The following is a 17,423-nucleotide window of genomic DNA, read 5'->3' as shown; positions in this document are numbered from 1 at the left end:
CATACTTGCTGCCAAGACTAATGACCTAAGATAAATTTCCAAACCTGTATATGGAAGGAGCAATTCAGAAGTTGTTCTCTGTCCTAAACATGCACACGCACACACACACACACACACACACACACACACACACACACACACACGCACACACACATGTGCACACACCCACCAACATGCACAATCATGCACACAAGCATGGAGGGAGGGAGGGAGGGAGGGAGGAGAGAGAGGAAACATACATACATTATTTAAATTGTTTAAAGATCAGTAACAATAAATAACAATTTTCATTTTCATATATAAAATAAGAATTATGACTAATCAAAATGTAAAGAAAATTTTATTCTGTTGTGCTCCTTTTATATTTTATATCCTCAGTCATTCTGTACTTATCAAAAATATTTTTTCTTTTTGCTTCATTTTAATTTTAAACTTATTCTCTGACAATTTCATACATGTATATAAAATTCAGTCCCCCAAAACCTCCTTTATGCCCATTCTATTCCTTCTCCCTCCAGAGTCAGCCTCCCACATTCATCTCTCTTAAAGGTTGTTTTCATGTAGTTTGTGTCTTGTTACACTGTAATAATATAAATATTTGGGTTGAACAACATAATTTGAATCCAACAGTCAGTAGTTGGTTGATTTTAATGGCATTTTAAAGATGGACAGTAATATCATTTTTTAAAAAAGGAAAAGAGAGAATAAAGAAAAATGCTAAAAAAAAAAAAAGTTTAAAAAAAGTAAAAAAATACAATCCAAGTTGAGAAATGCTCTGATTTCTATAATCACAATTGTTTAAAATGATTTTTAAAGCATTTTCAAAGTTCTATGATTTTTAAAAGAAGATTAGAATTACAATTTCCACCTAAAATCACAAATGCCACATAAAATATTTCTATAACATTTTCCTACTCTAGAATGTTACAGGTATAGTCCATTGTTTTTCCTTGAATTCATTGACATACCCAATTGGCTCCCACCAACACAAGGATTAGATCTGCTTCCGAGTTCATAGAGTGCTTTGTGTGTGTTCCATCTCGTGTTTATATTTATATGTCCTAATTTCCAGCTCACCTCACTGCCTTCAGGGGAAATTAAAAGCATCTAAGAGCATGGCTTAATGCCAAGTCCACAAAGTTGTGTGATACGCATCATTGATGAGGGAGAAAGCATCATCTCTGAGGATCTCATCTCCATTGTCCCTGGCCTAGCATACCCCAAGCCCTGTGTCCGTTGTGTAGCAAAGTGCTAGAGGTTTAATAGAGTCTATGAGCTTCAAATGATAAGAAACCTCAAAGGATACATATAATGTACAGAGATAAAAGAAAGTATCAAGAATACCCTGAATGTTTTATGCACATACAATAAAGTACTGTTTGTGATGATCAATTAAACACAATTAAGGTAGAAATGCTTACATCTCTATCAAGGTCCTATCAGCAAGCAAAATGCATTGTGAATCTTTTATCATTATTCATACTTATTATCTCTATAGTTTTATCATGATATGTCTGATTGTAATTCCCTAGACATGCTTTGGGAAGAATACAGGCATGGTCATGGTGAGTCAGAGCCTCTTTTAAAATGACTGTTGCCTGGTGTGTGTGTGCAGCACACCTGCAATCCCAGCACTTGTAGGGATAGCGAGTTCAGGGCTTACCAACGCCATATAGTGAGACCCTGCCTGAGAAGAAAGAAAGAAGTAGAAAGACTACTCAACAAGGAAGCTTCTTCTCCTGCAGCTTAATAACCACACCCCTCCTTACACCCTTACAGTGTCCCTGGCCTCCAGCAAATTCAATTTCTCCCACATAACTGAACGTTAAGATGTGTCCTATCTTGCCTCAACACTGATATCAAAATTGGCTGCAAAAAGCCGGGATGATGTCCAAAACCTGGGAAATTGCTGGCTAAGCCCATATATCTTTTAATTAAAACTCAACACCCTGTAGGTTTCAGAGTATCAAACATTCTTTAAAAGAGCACTAGAATTAAAGTGGTAGTAAAAATTTCAGAAGGGAATTCATGTAAGGATGATGCATGGTTGCAAGAGAGTTATGGGTTGGAAAATGTTCAGATCCTAATGGAAGGTTAGGGCTTCAGGACCCATTGGCCACTCACGGGAGAACCAATGAGAAAACGCCAGGAGTTTTAGAAGTGAGGCCTAAGCAAGGAGTGGGAAAAGCAAAGACTGCCTTTTGATGCAGGACATGCTAACCCACCTTCTAAGGCTAGTCCGTCTGGCTGCTTCCTTAGCAGCACCCCAACTGGGGTGATACGACTATTATTTATGGATCAGCACATACACAGCTCACAGTTTACTAATGTTTTAAAGTTAATTGGTGAATGTTCGGAAAGCACTTTGAAGATGAAAAGTTGTGTAACTGCTAAGTATTATCATTATGCCATTATCATAAAACACATAAAAGCCAGAGATTCTTGTAAGGTAAATAGGTGGAGGATGACTGTGCCACGCAGCACTCAAGGGGAAGATGGCAAGGGGACAGCCTCGACGGAGCGAAGAGCCATGGACATCCTTACAGAACAGGTGTGTGTAAGGGTTGGGGGAGGGGGCAGCAGGAGGTTTTGCCATGGCTTACCAAGGTAATGCTGAAAGGACTAACTAGCTATCTAATTAACCGGACTTTAAGGTTCTTAAAAATGAGCAGTTCCTTCCTCTTCTTGTGGAAATAGGAGCAATACAAATTCAAAACAAAGAGGAAATGATTATAATGGATAAGTCTTCATCGTTAGAGTTTACTCTAAACTTCCTAGGAAACCTTTCGGTTACAAACAAGGTGTTCTGATGTAACTGCAAAACTTGAAGACCATTCCACTATGAATAAAGAAAGGGTACCAACCAGATGTGTATTAAATGTGTGCCTGTGTTGCTAATAGTGTGGGGTGATGGAGATGTGGTTGTGCTCCTTGTTTTATATATAGTGCTATTCTCCTGCTGCTTGGAAGTGCTAAGACAACATTGAAGTCTTGTTTTTTAAATTATTGGAACACTATGGTGCTTCACTACTCTATACTTTTGAGAGGCATGACTTAACATTCAGTTTGGAAGCAAAGGCAAAACTAAGAAGACTTTGATTCCTAACATTAGCAATGATGCATTAGCTAGTAATCGGTCTGGAAGCCAAAGAAATGTGGACCACAAATTTCACATTCACATTTTAATTTTTAAGCTAATTGGACTAACAGAAAGCTAAGTGTTTACATACACATTAGTCTTTCTAGCACTATTACCAAACAGAGATATTGATAAACTCATTGGGAACTACTATATTTTTTAAAAATTGACCCAAGTCTGGATAAAATCTACAAACTGAGTGGCCAGAATATTGGGATATTGCAACATCTCGATATCCAGCTTTAATGATGCCACTTTTCACATTCACCTTAGTATTTAGCTTTTTTTTTTAACTATTAGAGAAGCACAAATATTTTCAATAAAATTAAATTACTGTTTATCATTTTGTTTACTTACCAAAGTCTATACAATTCTCCGGCCCTAAGTAGTATATTCTGCTTCATATTAACTTGATTGCTTTCCTATACTCTGGAGACAAACTCTCCAGAGTACTAGAAGACAAACTCTACTTTTCCCTCATGGAATTAATAATTTTAGGCCCAGGCCACAGTTGAAGGCCCCTGTGAGTCCTCTATAAGTAATCCTTTGCATCAACAATCTTATGATTGTTGCATCTGAATGATTCTAATATAAACTTTGTTAGTAAAACACATGTGGAAAATTGACATGTGCTGTTAAAAATCAAACCAAGTTTTTCTGTTCTTTACCTCAACTTCTTACTAAGAATCAACTTGTTTAAAGTTCTGCAGTTTGTTTTTCAAACAACATTCTGTCTAGTAATAAGAATTTGGGGATGTAGAATTCACATACCTGACGCCTAACATTGTTTATAGGAATATTCTAGAGAAAAGAATAGTAACAAAGTGGAACTTTCCTCTTGAGTTTAGGAATGTGCTGCTCCACAGTGAAACCAATAAAGCCTTTGGGAATTAGAAGGATTTCTGGCATGTGAGGAAAGTCCTAATCCTCACTCCGACCTATGTGTACGAGGATAGCCAGAGGGAGCCCCTCTGCTATCCCCCATACAGGAAGACCACTATAAAGGTTGGCTCCTCTTCCTTAAAATCAGAAGCATAGCCTGGGTGGTTTGCAAATCCTTCTATGTCCAAACTAGGAAGTTTCTCTTCCCAGGAAATTTACATTAGAGAAGTTTGGAGTCAAATGACGATTCACTACCAGACAAATCCCTATACCCAAGAATTATTTCCACATAGCTTTACAGGAAATCAGAAGGTAAAACAGTAAATAGTCTCCAAATATCTATAAATTATGAAATTATTATAAAACTGTTAGTATTCAGTTTTTGTTTATAGAAGCAGAATTTTACATGTATTAGTCCTATCTACTATAAGGACACAATTCAGAAAAATAGACCCCAACCTTTTGCCACATCAAAATTTTCATTTATAACATTTTCATTGGGACTGATTTTGTGGCTAGCTGTGTGAGTAAAAGAAATATGTATGCTTTTACTGGTAAAGTATGGAAGAAAATGTCTGAGGGCACATGCTCACATGTAGAATTAAATTACCAAGTTTTACCATAGCATTTAGACAAGTACTTCACTTAAATTATAAACACTATCCTAGATTCAATATGTGACTTGATCAGACTAGGGAAAATATATTTTCCATCTAAACGAAAAGAATCTTTGAACCCAGGAGACCCACTCAAGGCTAACCTAGAGAGAAACAGGAAGAAGGGACTCTATATATCTGGAATAATTCCTTTTTTTTCCTCTCCCAACACCAAAAGTTCATAGACATCATGTAGAAACATTGTGAGACACCAATTTCTATGTGCAAACAACTTAGACAATGTACTCCTTAACAATGAGAATCTTATCTGAGGTAAAATGAAACTTCTGTGAAGACATGGAAATGTCAATGACATTGGAACCCTAGCTGACACTTTCTTTAGAAAAAAAAATTCACTCAAGAAATCAGTGCCAATAAATAAAAAGTGGGCTTCCTGAGAGATATATCATTTGCTTACCAACCAAAAATCAAAATAATATAGGCACTAATATAGGTTATTAAAAGTGATTAGTATTAATTATAGTCACTAAAATATATATTTATGCTTCTTGATGTTAGAAATATCCTACAGACATCCATATAAGCATGTAAATATTTAGTACGTGTATATAAATAGTATATAGACTAAGTAAAATATAAAATATGAAGTATGTGATATGGCATATAAAACAAAATATGAGTTTTTCTTAATATAAAATAAAATACTGATATGTGTACATGTATTAATGGTAACTCATAATGTTAATACAAACATATATACATAATATATAAATATATATATATATATGATTGAACTGTACCCTCCCATTCAAATATTAATATCCTAAACCCTAAAATCTCAGGACATATCTAGGGAAAACTGAAGTGGCATGATTAAGGTAAGGTTATTGGATAGAATCTAACAAGACAGTATGACTGTGCTTATAACGTCAAGGAGTCAAGATATGAAAACAAAAGAATAGTGTGAAGTCACAGGAGGAAACCCATTATCTACAAGTCAAGCAACATAGTGTCAGGGGTGTGAATCTGCCAGAATCTTATTTTCTGGCCCGCAATGTCCACAAGCAAGAGCATGACTTTCTGCTCTGACCATGTATAGTCTGTGGAACTTGCTATGGCAGCGCTGCAAGCCGATAGCAGTACAAAGCACACAGAACAGGTTGGTTTAGTACAATTCTTTCATGTTACATTTATATGGAAAAATGCAAAGTGGTTAACAAATATGGGGACTACAGCTTCTTCTTTTAATTTCTATAGACATTTCTTCCACATTTGTGTATATCAAAATAAAATAGCATTTTACAGTGCTAAAAATAAATATATTTTAAAAATTGCTTCCCGGTCTGTAAATAACAGGACAGTTTCTTATAATAGCTTTTAAAGGACAGGGCAGGGCTCACTAGGTGAACTTTTTGCTATGCAAGCATGAATGCCTGAGTTGAGAACCACAGCCCCTACTTAAGAATCCAAACTTGGGGCACAGTGCCTATAATCAGTGTAGAAGAGGCAAGGACAGGCAGAGTTTGGGAGTGGGGCTGATGGGGTCAGAAGCTCCAGGGCAGGTGAGTGACTCAACAACAAAGGTGGAAGTGACTGAAGAGACACTTGGCTTTCTGAGGCTGTGGCTTTGACCTGGGTGACTTGCTGGGTTTTTGTTTTTGTTTTTGTTTTTGTTTTTCAAGAAAACATTACACATGACCATAGCTGGGTCCTCACTAACTTAAGAGGTTTTTAAACACATGTGCCCTTAAAAATAACTTTAGATCTGCTGATTTAAAAGGTGGGGAGAGAAAGGCACACAGCATTATTTCTGACCTCTGTAAACACACCCACAGGCATTTGCACCCCATCACATACACACATACACACAGAATGTTTTTAATGAATTCGGTTTTTTTATATTCTTTTATACTGTTCATCTGTTGTTTCCAATATGTACTTAATGCCTAAAATTTAAAACTCTGTGATTTGAAAATAATAGTGAACAAATTCAATAACTGAGTGAAAAACAGCAGATCCCCGGAAGTTACATGTTGAATGATTTTATTCTATAATGTTCTTGCAGTACAAAAGCACAGAAAGGGAGAATAGAATGGAGATTGTCAGGGGCTAAAGAAGGTGGGGAAATAGGGGATAAGGCCTATCATCATCAGGGCTTCCCATGATAGAAATGCTCAATATCTTGGCTATATTCATATTAATCAATGTCCAGGTTGTGGTATTATAGTATAAATTACCATCAAAGATAACTATTTAAAAGGGTTAAACGATTTTATATTATTTCTTATAGTTGCATAAAAGTCTGTAATTACTTCAAAATGGAACACTGGTTTGAAAAGTTTTAAAAATACAGAAACATATCTAAGAAGAAATTCTGTAAAAATAATTCAGTCAAAGAATACAGCAGACCAATGTCATGAAGGAAAAGAAAAGTAGAATTTGAAAATTATACCAGGCTTTAAAAATTGACACACACAACAACCAAATGTAATAGAGAAACTTTGATTTCCATTTGGCTCCAATAAAAATATGGAAAAGACACTTTGAAGACACGTTTAAATGTGAACTTGGTATCAGTGGATATTTGGACATTAATGGTGGCTTCACTAGCTGTATGAGTGGGCATAGAAAAAGTACTGCTAATTTTCAGATGGAGTGTAACTTACCTCGGGTTATGCCATGACTTTATTGTACTACTTGAAAAACTTTCCTGCAAACATCAAGTAAATATTACTATACAATATTAATAGCTAAGTTATGAAGGTTATAAAATATGTGGCCATCTGTCCAACTAGTCTCTTTTTTATGTGTACTTGAGTTTTTTTAAAACTATGGTTCTATATTTTCTCCTTTGTTCCTCTTTTCTGCAAACTCTTTGAAGGAAAGATCAGTGGTCAGGTCTCTATTTGTGCTAATTACATTCTCTTTTAACCATGTTATTCCTAAAGCTTTCTGTCAAGGTCACCTTGATGATGCTCATCTTTGACTACCATCTCTCTTCCATATTCTATCTGAGCTACCTTCTATCACAGCGTTGACTGTTCCCTGCCCTTGGGTGACCACCATGGGCCTCCAGAACTGACTTTGCCTGGCTTTCCCATGTCTGTTGTCCCCTCTAGCACACATCCCCTGCCAGGTCTTTTTTCTCTCTGACGGTCTAACAAAAATCTACACAGGTGATAATGTCTTGGTCTTTTTCTCTACCTACAGTTATTCCTGTCATATTTTTATCCATTGCCTGAGTGTAACCTATGTGCTCAGGAATGACAAGTTAGTTTGACTAACTCATTCTCCTATTCCAAATTTCACATTTATATATCTAACCCAAATTGCCATGTGAATGCCTGATGAGCGTCTCTAACAATACTGCTGCAGAAAAGATTTCTTCATCTTGCATGATGACAATGCCATCTTGTAAGTATTCCAGCTAAATACCTAGAAATCATCCTCAGTTCCTCTCTTAGAACTCATTTTTCTATTAAGATATCTCTATCAGGTTTATACTTAAAATCTATATAAAATGGAACCTCTTTCTTCCAGCTTTATTGCGCTGGTCTCGGACAGTACCACTGTCTGTTTCTGTTGTTGTAACATTCTCTGTCCTTCCTTCTCCTTCTATTTTTCCTCTGCAGTTCATTTTTTTAACATCCAAAGGTGTCTCATTAAGACATTAGGCAAAGTCCTCACAATCCTATCCTTAAAGGTGCTCAGAGAAAAACCAAAGAGAGCCTCAATGCCTCTCAAGCTCATTGTGTCATTGCTACCCCTCATTCTCCTCCGACTGCACTACGTAGTATATCAAGGCCGTCCTTGCCTCCGGGCCCTCCTGGGTCTTCTCTTTGTCTGGAATTTTCCAGCTGTCAGTATTCATAACTGCCTCATCTGTGCTAACTATGGTCACACTTTACCTTCTGGGATCTAGCCAGACCACCATACTTAATTATCAGTTTATCACTCCTGCAGCTAATACAAGCAGCCATATTTCTGATCTTTCCCAGTCCTGCTTTTCCTGTAGCACTTAGTACCTTATGGCCCAGCTATACATTTCATTTATTTATTTATTTTTGTCTCATCACGCTCTATTCAGTAGTTTGTAAGCTCCAGGGAAACAGAGGTAACGGTGCCTACAGTGCTGTCTGGCAGAGTAAAATAATTACAAATACTTTTTGAAGGGATAAATGATTTAGTATTTAGTATTACCATTGTCAATCATAGGTAGTGAAAACTAAGCAGCCTCAATGCTATATCTGCTAACTCTCCACAGTTTCTAAACTCATCAGTCTCCTGAACATATCATTAATGTAAAATAGCACAGTTTTACATTTAATATTAAATTCATATGTCTTTCCATGAGTCCCAAAATGAGCTCTTACTGACACTTTCCTGTTCTTTTACTCAGAACAGAGTGCAAAACACAAATAAAACTCACAAGGTGTGGCAAGATTACCCTAGGCATCTTAACGGCTGTGACTGCTGCAGTAGTAATTGGACTCACTGCCTATTTTGCCGCCTGTGGTAAGTATTCATGATGCTTGTTGTTTCAGTCACATGGGTTTGTTGACTATACACTGGGAAAGCTAAGAATTTTACCCTTATGGTCATCAACACCTACCTCACTAACATTTAAAACTTTATTGAGAATTAACTGATATATGAAAAAAATTCACATATAACATATAGTAATGAGTTTTGGCATATGAACATTGCACGTATATCTTATAATTAAGATAGTAAATACTCACTCCAAAAGTTTGTCCTCAGACTTTGTCCTCAAGTGACTTTATCCCAGCGCAAGAGGTGTGGTTTTGTTGCATTTTGTTTTGTCTTTTGGAAATATTTTGGGATTGAGACTACATTGATGAGGAAAGTAGACACAGTCCCTATTTCTTGAGCTTAGTAGTTGTAGAAGGAGACAATGAATGCACTAACAAGTACATATAAAAGCTAAGGACCCGAGAGTTCTTACTACAGAATATGATTTCTTACTCCAAAGCCTGTGTTTCCTCTATACAGATACCCTACTCATAAAAATCTTCCTTAAATGTAGATTCTTCTACAATATTAGACAACAAATGGTAAATATCTCTAAAATTTTTTCATATATTTTATAAATAAAATAGGAAAACTTATGAGGTCACTGAGTTTATATTTTTCTTAAAAAAAGAGCATCATGTCAAGTTTTCTTTACCTTGTTCTCATCACTTTAAGCATGATGATATTCTTATCATTAAAAACAATTTATTTAACCTATGAGGTGCAGTGTGATAATTTGATACATGCACATGTTTAATGATTAAGAGGATTACTATGTCCATCTCTTCAATTGTATCACTTCTATGTGTATATAATCTTCAAGTTTTTTCTTCTTGTTCCTTGTAAAACATCTAATTATAAAATACAGTCATCTTAGTGACTGCAGGACACTAGAACTTATTTCTTTTATCTGACAGCACTTAGGCACTTGTCATCTGATGTCTCCTCATTCTCCCTTTCTGAGCACTTCCTGGCAACCACTGCTCTGTTCTCTGATTTTATATAATCAATGTTTATAGCTCCCACAGATGAGTGAGAACATACAATATCTATCTTCTTACATGAGGATTTTTAATAAAAAGTGTTTTCTATATCCATATAGCAAATATTTGACAATAATCACTAAAATATATAAAACTAAAAATAATGGTAAATATAGTGGTATTTATTTTCAACTCAAGTGAAAACTTTACTTCCTAGTGGTTCTCCTGATAAATTTTCTGTCTCACCAATTGGTGAAATACAAGCAGGTCCAATATCTACAGGAAGGTACATGCTTACATAGAATAGGATACAAAGTGCTTTAGATGTTTCATCTGCTGCCTCATGGCTTTTGTAAATTGTCATAATAAATGCTTTTTAGAACATTGGCAATAGACCCCAACCTTCTGGTTGCTATTTGACTTTTATTAAATACCCACATAAGCAATAGTGATGCTCCTCTGTTTATCAGTAACTTTACAGTTATTCTTCTCCTAGAAGCCAAAAAAAAATCTCAAGTCAGAATCCAGGTTCATACAAACCCCTTTTTAGAAAGTGTTAAAAGCCTTGGTATTTCTAAAGATAAGTTATGTAACATTTGTGCAAATAAATATACAATGACAAAAAATATACTTCTTTAGAATAATTCTGAATAAATCCTGTGACAAGGAAATAATATATATAATATTTAAGACAGATGTCAAAAAATTAATATAGTAATAAAATGTTAGAAATTGGTAGCTAATATACATAATTACAGAGAAAGGTTTCCCTTTAACATTGATTTTCTGGACCAGCAAGGTGGCCCATGGGTAAAGGCCCCTACTGCTAAGCCTGATTCTACTCCCAAGACTCACATGATTGAAGGAGTTGAATGACTCCCACAACTTGCCTCTGACATCCACATGCGTTCCACAGAGCACACTCCCACAATCACACACACACACACACACACACACACACACACACACACACACTGTACTAAAATGTTCTTCAAATTATTTTTCTAATTAATTTACTATTTATTGATACAAATAAGAAACAGAAAATATTTAAAAAAAATAAACTGTGCTGGAAAGATAGGTCAGTGGCTAAGAGCATTTGTTCTTGCGGAGGACTTGAGATAAATTCTCTGCACCCATATGGTTGCTAACAACCACCCATAACTCCAGTTCCAGGAGATCCAATGCCCTCTCTGAATTTTATGGGTAACAGGCATGCACATGGTGCACGGACTTACATGCAAGGAGAACACTCATACACATAAAATAAAATAAATAATTAATAATTTAAAATAGAAACTATCAATAATCCCACTTTCCAGTCACAACAGTGTTATATCCTAGCCAACTTCCTTTTTAGCTTTTTTCGTTTCTTTTCGTGTGTACTTTATTAACCTAGTATTTTTCTAAAACATGATTGTAATGATGAAATAATATTCTACTACAAACTGGACTTATTCATGTATAAGCAGCTTATTTTGTAAGTTCCATGCTCTTATGCACAATGTTATAGCATTGTTTTAAATAGCCCCTCTTTTGTGCATAGATTTATGTGGAATTAATTATATGGAGAATACAACTGAAAGGAAGAACCAGAATGAAATCTGAGAATATATTTCAAGGTTTTGGGGACCTTACCAAATCGTCCTCCAAAAATGTGTTCTGATTTCCATTCCCCTGACAGGCTACAAGAGCATATAGATTGATTGATTGATTGACCAATTGATTGATTGATTGCTTTGTCATCTTTGTTAACTTAATCTGAAACAAACAAAACTGTGGGCTATGGAGAGGACTTGGTGGATAAAATGCTTGCTGTGTAAGCATGAAGGCTTGAGTCAGAACCCCCCAGGACGCACATAACAAGCTGCTCCTGATGTGCTGGGGAACAGAAAAGGCAGATCCAACATCAGCCTCTGGCCTCCGCATATACCCCGACATGCACAAACACATATACATCACAAACACAAAGTACTATCTTATTTTACTCTTCACTTTTTTTTTTCTTTTTTCTTTTTTTTCTTTTTTATTAATTTATTCTTGTTACATCTCAATGGTGATCCCATCCCTTGTATCCTCCCATTCTTTCCTCCCTCCCATTTTCCCATTATTCCCCTCCCCTATGACTGTTCCTGAGGGGGATTACCTCCCCCTGTATATGCTCATAGGGTATCAAGTCTCTTCTTGATAACCTGCTGTCCTTCCTCTGAGTGCCACCAGGTCTCCCCCTCCAGGGGACATGGTCAAATGTGAGGCACCAGAGTACGTGAGAAAGTCATATCACACTCTCCACTCAACTGTGGAGAATGTTCTGACCATTGGCTAGATCTGGGTAGAGGTTTAAAGTTTACCTCCTGTATTGTCCTTGGCTGGAGCCTTAGTTTGAGTGGGACCCCTGGGCCCAAATCTGCCTATCATAATGTTCTACATGTAGGTTTCTAGGACCCTCTGGATCCTTCTACTTTGCTATTCTCCCATGCTTCTCTCATCTAGAGTCCCAATAGGATGTCCTCCCCTCTGTCCCAGTTTCCTGGTAAGTGAAGACTTTCGTGGGACATTACTCTTCACTTCTTTAGTCATTCGAGAAAGGCATGGCAGACTACACTGGCATAAAAATTTTTCTAAAAACACTACATATTTTTACTTCTTTCACAGTTTTTTTCCTGCTGTTTCAATTTATCCTTCTTCTTTTCTCTGTACTCTTCACCTTAGCATATAGGCTAGATGTTTACAAATCAGCCTTGTAACATAAGAAGAGAAATTTTCATTTTCCTGTTAGAGGGATTTGAGTGGTCCTGGCCAGCCTCACCCCTGGCCTATTTCATTTCTTTGTTTAGTTTGCTTAATGGGCAGGGCTTTCAAGTAATGCCTCCTTTCATTTTCTCCCTTTTTCATTTTAATTTCTTAGTTTTCTATGAGTAAGAAATCCTATGATTTGTCTGATTTTTTGAAATGTAATGTATGGCAGTCACAAATACCAAGATAATTACTATATTTTAATGTAATTTTGTTTCACGACATATTGCCCAAACTTGAGAACTGACATATTAAAAGTTTATATTTTAAAAACTTGAATAGATTTTTGGTGAAAGGTTATAATTTAGCATTCCTCCACCTGAGCATTTTCCACAATCACTGGGCATCCACACTTTTAGATGTCACATAACCTGACATTTTATGGACACGTGACTTCTCAGAATGAACTGCTTGTGCACAGGGGGAAAACTATTCTCATTTCTCTCCTCAGGAAAGCCACCTTTCTACTACCATGTCAGCTTTAAGGTTAACAACATTGACTATGACAGCAAATTTGCAAAGCCATATTCTCAGGAATACATCGACCTAAATAAAAAGATAGTCTCTTTGGTAAGTTGAATTTTTTTTTCTGTGCATTTCTAAAAGTGTTAAGACTCTAGAAGTTTCCTTCCAAGTTCAAAACAACTTCTAATCAATACCTTAGTTCTACATATTATGAGTCAGCCCTTTCAGAATAGTATGCAAAGGGACACATTTGAAGAAACCCTATGAAAAATAGCACATAGTCGTTATTTCTTAGTAATTAATCAATTACATAAATAACATGTGTTTTATACTTAAGATACACAACTAAGGCCATGCTACCTCGGGTTCCAAAATTAACCAGTCGCTTGAAGAAGAAGCCCTGCTAATCTTAAAGGCAATGTGACAAAAATAAAGATCACTTTGAGAGTCCTCACTGTTGAGGAAACATTGTAAATCGTCTGCTTAAGAATTGGCTTTCTATTAATATTCACCCGGTTACAGGTTCAATCAAGAGTCCGAGTGTGTTTAGCAAGAAGCTTCTGTTATCACAGACTGCTATAACTAACTGAAGTAATTTAATAACCCAACTGACAGTGTTAGGAGCACTGATGACATCATTCATCTGTCATTTCTCCTATAATCTCCTGCTAGGACATTGCACACCTCACGATCTGATATAAATGTATAGTCCTTCAAAGCATCCCAATATGTACAAGTTTTAAGTAAGTCAGAGTACATGAAAGTCTTGGTGTGTTTTTGCCATTGTGGAAATAATTAGAAAATGGAGGCAGAAAACTGAGCCTTTAGCGTTAAGACAAAAGCAAAACAGAACAAAGCAATACAGTACAATGGATGAGAAAAGGCCTTCAATGAAATATGCTAGGCTCAGTGGGACTATTTGGGAAAGAGGATAGAAACAAGAATGAGGAATAGGGCAAATACATATATAATATGCCTATACGGAAATACCATAATGAAGCCAGCCATTTTATACAGTGACTACTACTAATAAAATACAAAAGAGAGAAATAAATGCACTCAAGGGCTTAGTCAATTCTGAAGTTAGGACTTTACTAGCTGTATGACTTTAGGTCTTTAGTTTCTCTTCTCCTCAGTGTCTTTGCATGTGCATTAGATGCATTAGATCACCAATAACAACACAATAATGTGATGCAGATGTTAGAAAGATGAAGTGTGTTATAAGCCAAAGTCCTGTTGTTCAGTCAGTCCCAATCAGAGGCTAGCCTTACTCCGTGAGTATGATGGTATGGCATTAGAGGTCATCTCCATTTAGCAGTACAATAGGAGTAGGGTCTCTCCTAGGGTTTATGATGTCTAGTCATAGGCTCTTGGCCCAACAATGAAGCCAGGTATGGGGTTCATCTTGTAGAGTGGAATTGAGTCTCTAAGAACTTATCCTAAGAACAGCTCTACCTTCAGACCTGTTCATTCAAATCAATTTGTCCCTGATTACTCTAGAACAGTGGTTCTCAAACTTGCTAATGCTGTGACCCCTTAATACAGTTCCTCATGTTATGGTGACCCCAGCCATAGAACTATTTTCATTGCTACTTCATAACTATACTGTACTACTGTTATGAATCCTAATGCAAATATCTGATATACAGGATATCTAGTACTCAACCCCTGTCAAAGTATCAGATGACACCTCTCCCCAAGGTTAGAACCCACAGGTTGAAAACCACCGTTCTAGAACAATTGGTGTAGCTAATTATCACATCATCCTTGCCTGATAAGCAGTGGTCATGATGTCTTCCTTCAGGCCTAAATAACTCTATTCCCAGTTGCCAACACATATGCTTGAAAACAACATATACCAAATATATGTTGTGCAACGCCATCTCTGTGTGTGTGTGTGTGTGTACCTTTTTTCTGATTTATTGAGTATAATTCATTTATTACACTTATTACCATATATACATCATTCATACACATAACACTCTGATAATAATATGTACCAAATGGAGTTATGAGTCATTAGACAAATCTCACAATCAGTACAATAATTCCTGTAGACTCTGTTATTCTGATTGCCACTAAATAAATTTTTCAATGACTCACTCTAAAATACATACATACATATATGTATGTATATATATATATATATATATATACATACATTTTTTCAAGAGAAATTCTGCTTTCACATAAACTAGAAGAAATGTCTTGATAGAGAACATTCCCAAAGTTCATCTTTGAATAGTTCTCCAAAGGGTAGTTGAACAAATCTCCATGTCTTCTGTTACTATTTTAAGCTCTTCAGCAGGTATGATGCATAAGTGAAAAGAAGATCTAAGAACAATTAACACTGGGACAATACCTGGGTCATATAATTGTCTTTACGAAATTTCAGTGTAATATAGGTACTTACGCATCAATACTTAATCCTCGGAATGTCCCTATGCCATATAAAGAAACCGAGACACGAAGAGATTACGTTGACCAAAGTCAAACTTCGTGATTTTTTTTTCTCTTTTGGTCCTCTATTGAAAGACCACCAAAGTATTACAAGATTTTGAGCACACTTCAAACTGTAAGAAATTAATGTGAGCAGGTAAATAATTCAATCTGTTTAACAAAATGCAATATGGTTTTCACCACATAAATGCTTTGGGTTATAGATGGTCAAAACACCCAGAAAAGCAGTCAGTCAGCCTTATACATTAAACCATTTACTGGAGTATCCAAGAGTGGGGCACATGTTAGCTCACCATACAGCCACGTCACTCATCAAGTAAAATCCCTCAGACTAACCAGAACATGCTGGGAGCATATGCTCCTTTAGAGCTTTGCCTCTTTTTGATTCAGCTTACCAAATGGCAGGTTCTCTGTGGTATTCATAAGATTTAAAATTGTGCATCCTGCTATGTTCCTCACTCCCAGAGAGCTAAAAAGCCCCCAAAGGCTCTCCTACCCTGAATCCCAGCCAATCAGCTTAAAATACTTTGTCCAGCCAGCGGCTTATATTGTGCTCAGAACAAAATTGATTCTTCTTGTGTTTAGCTAATAAAACTACCGTAATGCTGCTCTCCTTGCTTCCTACCTGGTTACCTAATTGTTACATAGCTATGTTTTTTCTTATGAAAAGCCTGTCTTAAAAGCAAACCAATGTTATGATCTAATTTTCAAGTTCAGACCATGGCCCTAACTCGTCAGTTCTTGTTACCAATGTCATAGTCTAAATTTACAGACTGTGGCCCTAACTGATCAGTTCTTGTTACCAATGTCATAGTCTAAATTTACAGACTGTGGCCTTAATTTCTCAGTTCTTATTTAACATCCAAATAAACTTCTATCAATCTAAAAAAAAAAAAAAGATTTAAAATTGTGTCATTTAAAAAGATAACAATAAAGTAAATAACAATAGTTATGTTATATTTAATATAGGTTAGCACATTTTTCCTTCCTCTTGTAATTACTTATTTTTGGCACACTTTTCATTTCCTGGCTTTTAGAACACATCCTTTGCCACATTTCTTCACGTTCACCCACTCTTTCCCCCTGTTGGTTTTGTTGATTCCTTATCATCTGCACACGTGAATCCTGACCCAACCACTGCTATTCAGAGCCAAGTTCACTTTTCCCGTGTCTCCTCTTTCTTCACCATTCTCTGCATATCTTCCCTATTCCATAAAACCTACACTTTAAATGCCATCTCGATGATCTTCACACACAAAATCTAATTTTCCTTAGTCTTATCCATCTCAGTAAATAACAAAAAAGCAATCAAGTTACTCAATCTAAAACACAATCCATAAATCAAGAGTGTCCACCTCCAAAATACTGCCTACGTTTCTCTTCTCCCCCTCATGACAACTACTGCCCCAAAATCCTACTATTGCCTCTAAACTTCTGTCTTTGCTCTTATCCTGATGTCCTAAGAATCCTTTCACACAGTAAAGAGACCTTTTAAAAAAGAAAATAAAGTCAGAAAATCACCATCTTTAAAATTCTATAAACCTACTT

General features: G+C 36.1%; 1 protein-coding gene across 1 annotated transcript in view; it reads left to right on the top strand.

The window, feature by feature from the left end:
* Nucleotides 1-2,495: 2,495 nt before the first annotated feature.
* Nucleotides 2,496-17,423, top strand: part of LOC127210965 (transmembrane protease serine 11C) — a 46,315-nt gene continuing 31,387 nt past the window's right edge. Inside the window, exons 1-3 of the mRNA XM_051170758.1 lie at nt 2,496-2,551; nt 9,038-9,153; nt 13,402-13,520. Of these exons, the coding sequence (XP_051026715.1) occupies nt 2,496-2,551; nt 9,038-9,153; nt 13,402-13,520 (291 nt within the window). The remainder of the gene's footprint in view (nt 2,552-9,037; nt 9,154-13,401; nt 13,521-17,423) is intronic.

Source organism: Acomys russatus, chromosome 28, assembly GCF_903995435.1.
Source record: "Acomys russatus chromosome 28, mAcoRus1.1, whole genome shotgun sequence".
NCBI lineage: Eukaryota > Metazoa > Chordata > Mammalia > Rodentia > Muridae > Acomys > Acomys russatus.
The sequence above is the reverse complement of the archived record's forward strand: the minus strand, read 5'-3'. Positions and strand labels throughout refer to the sequence as shown.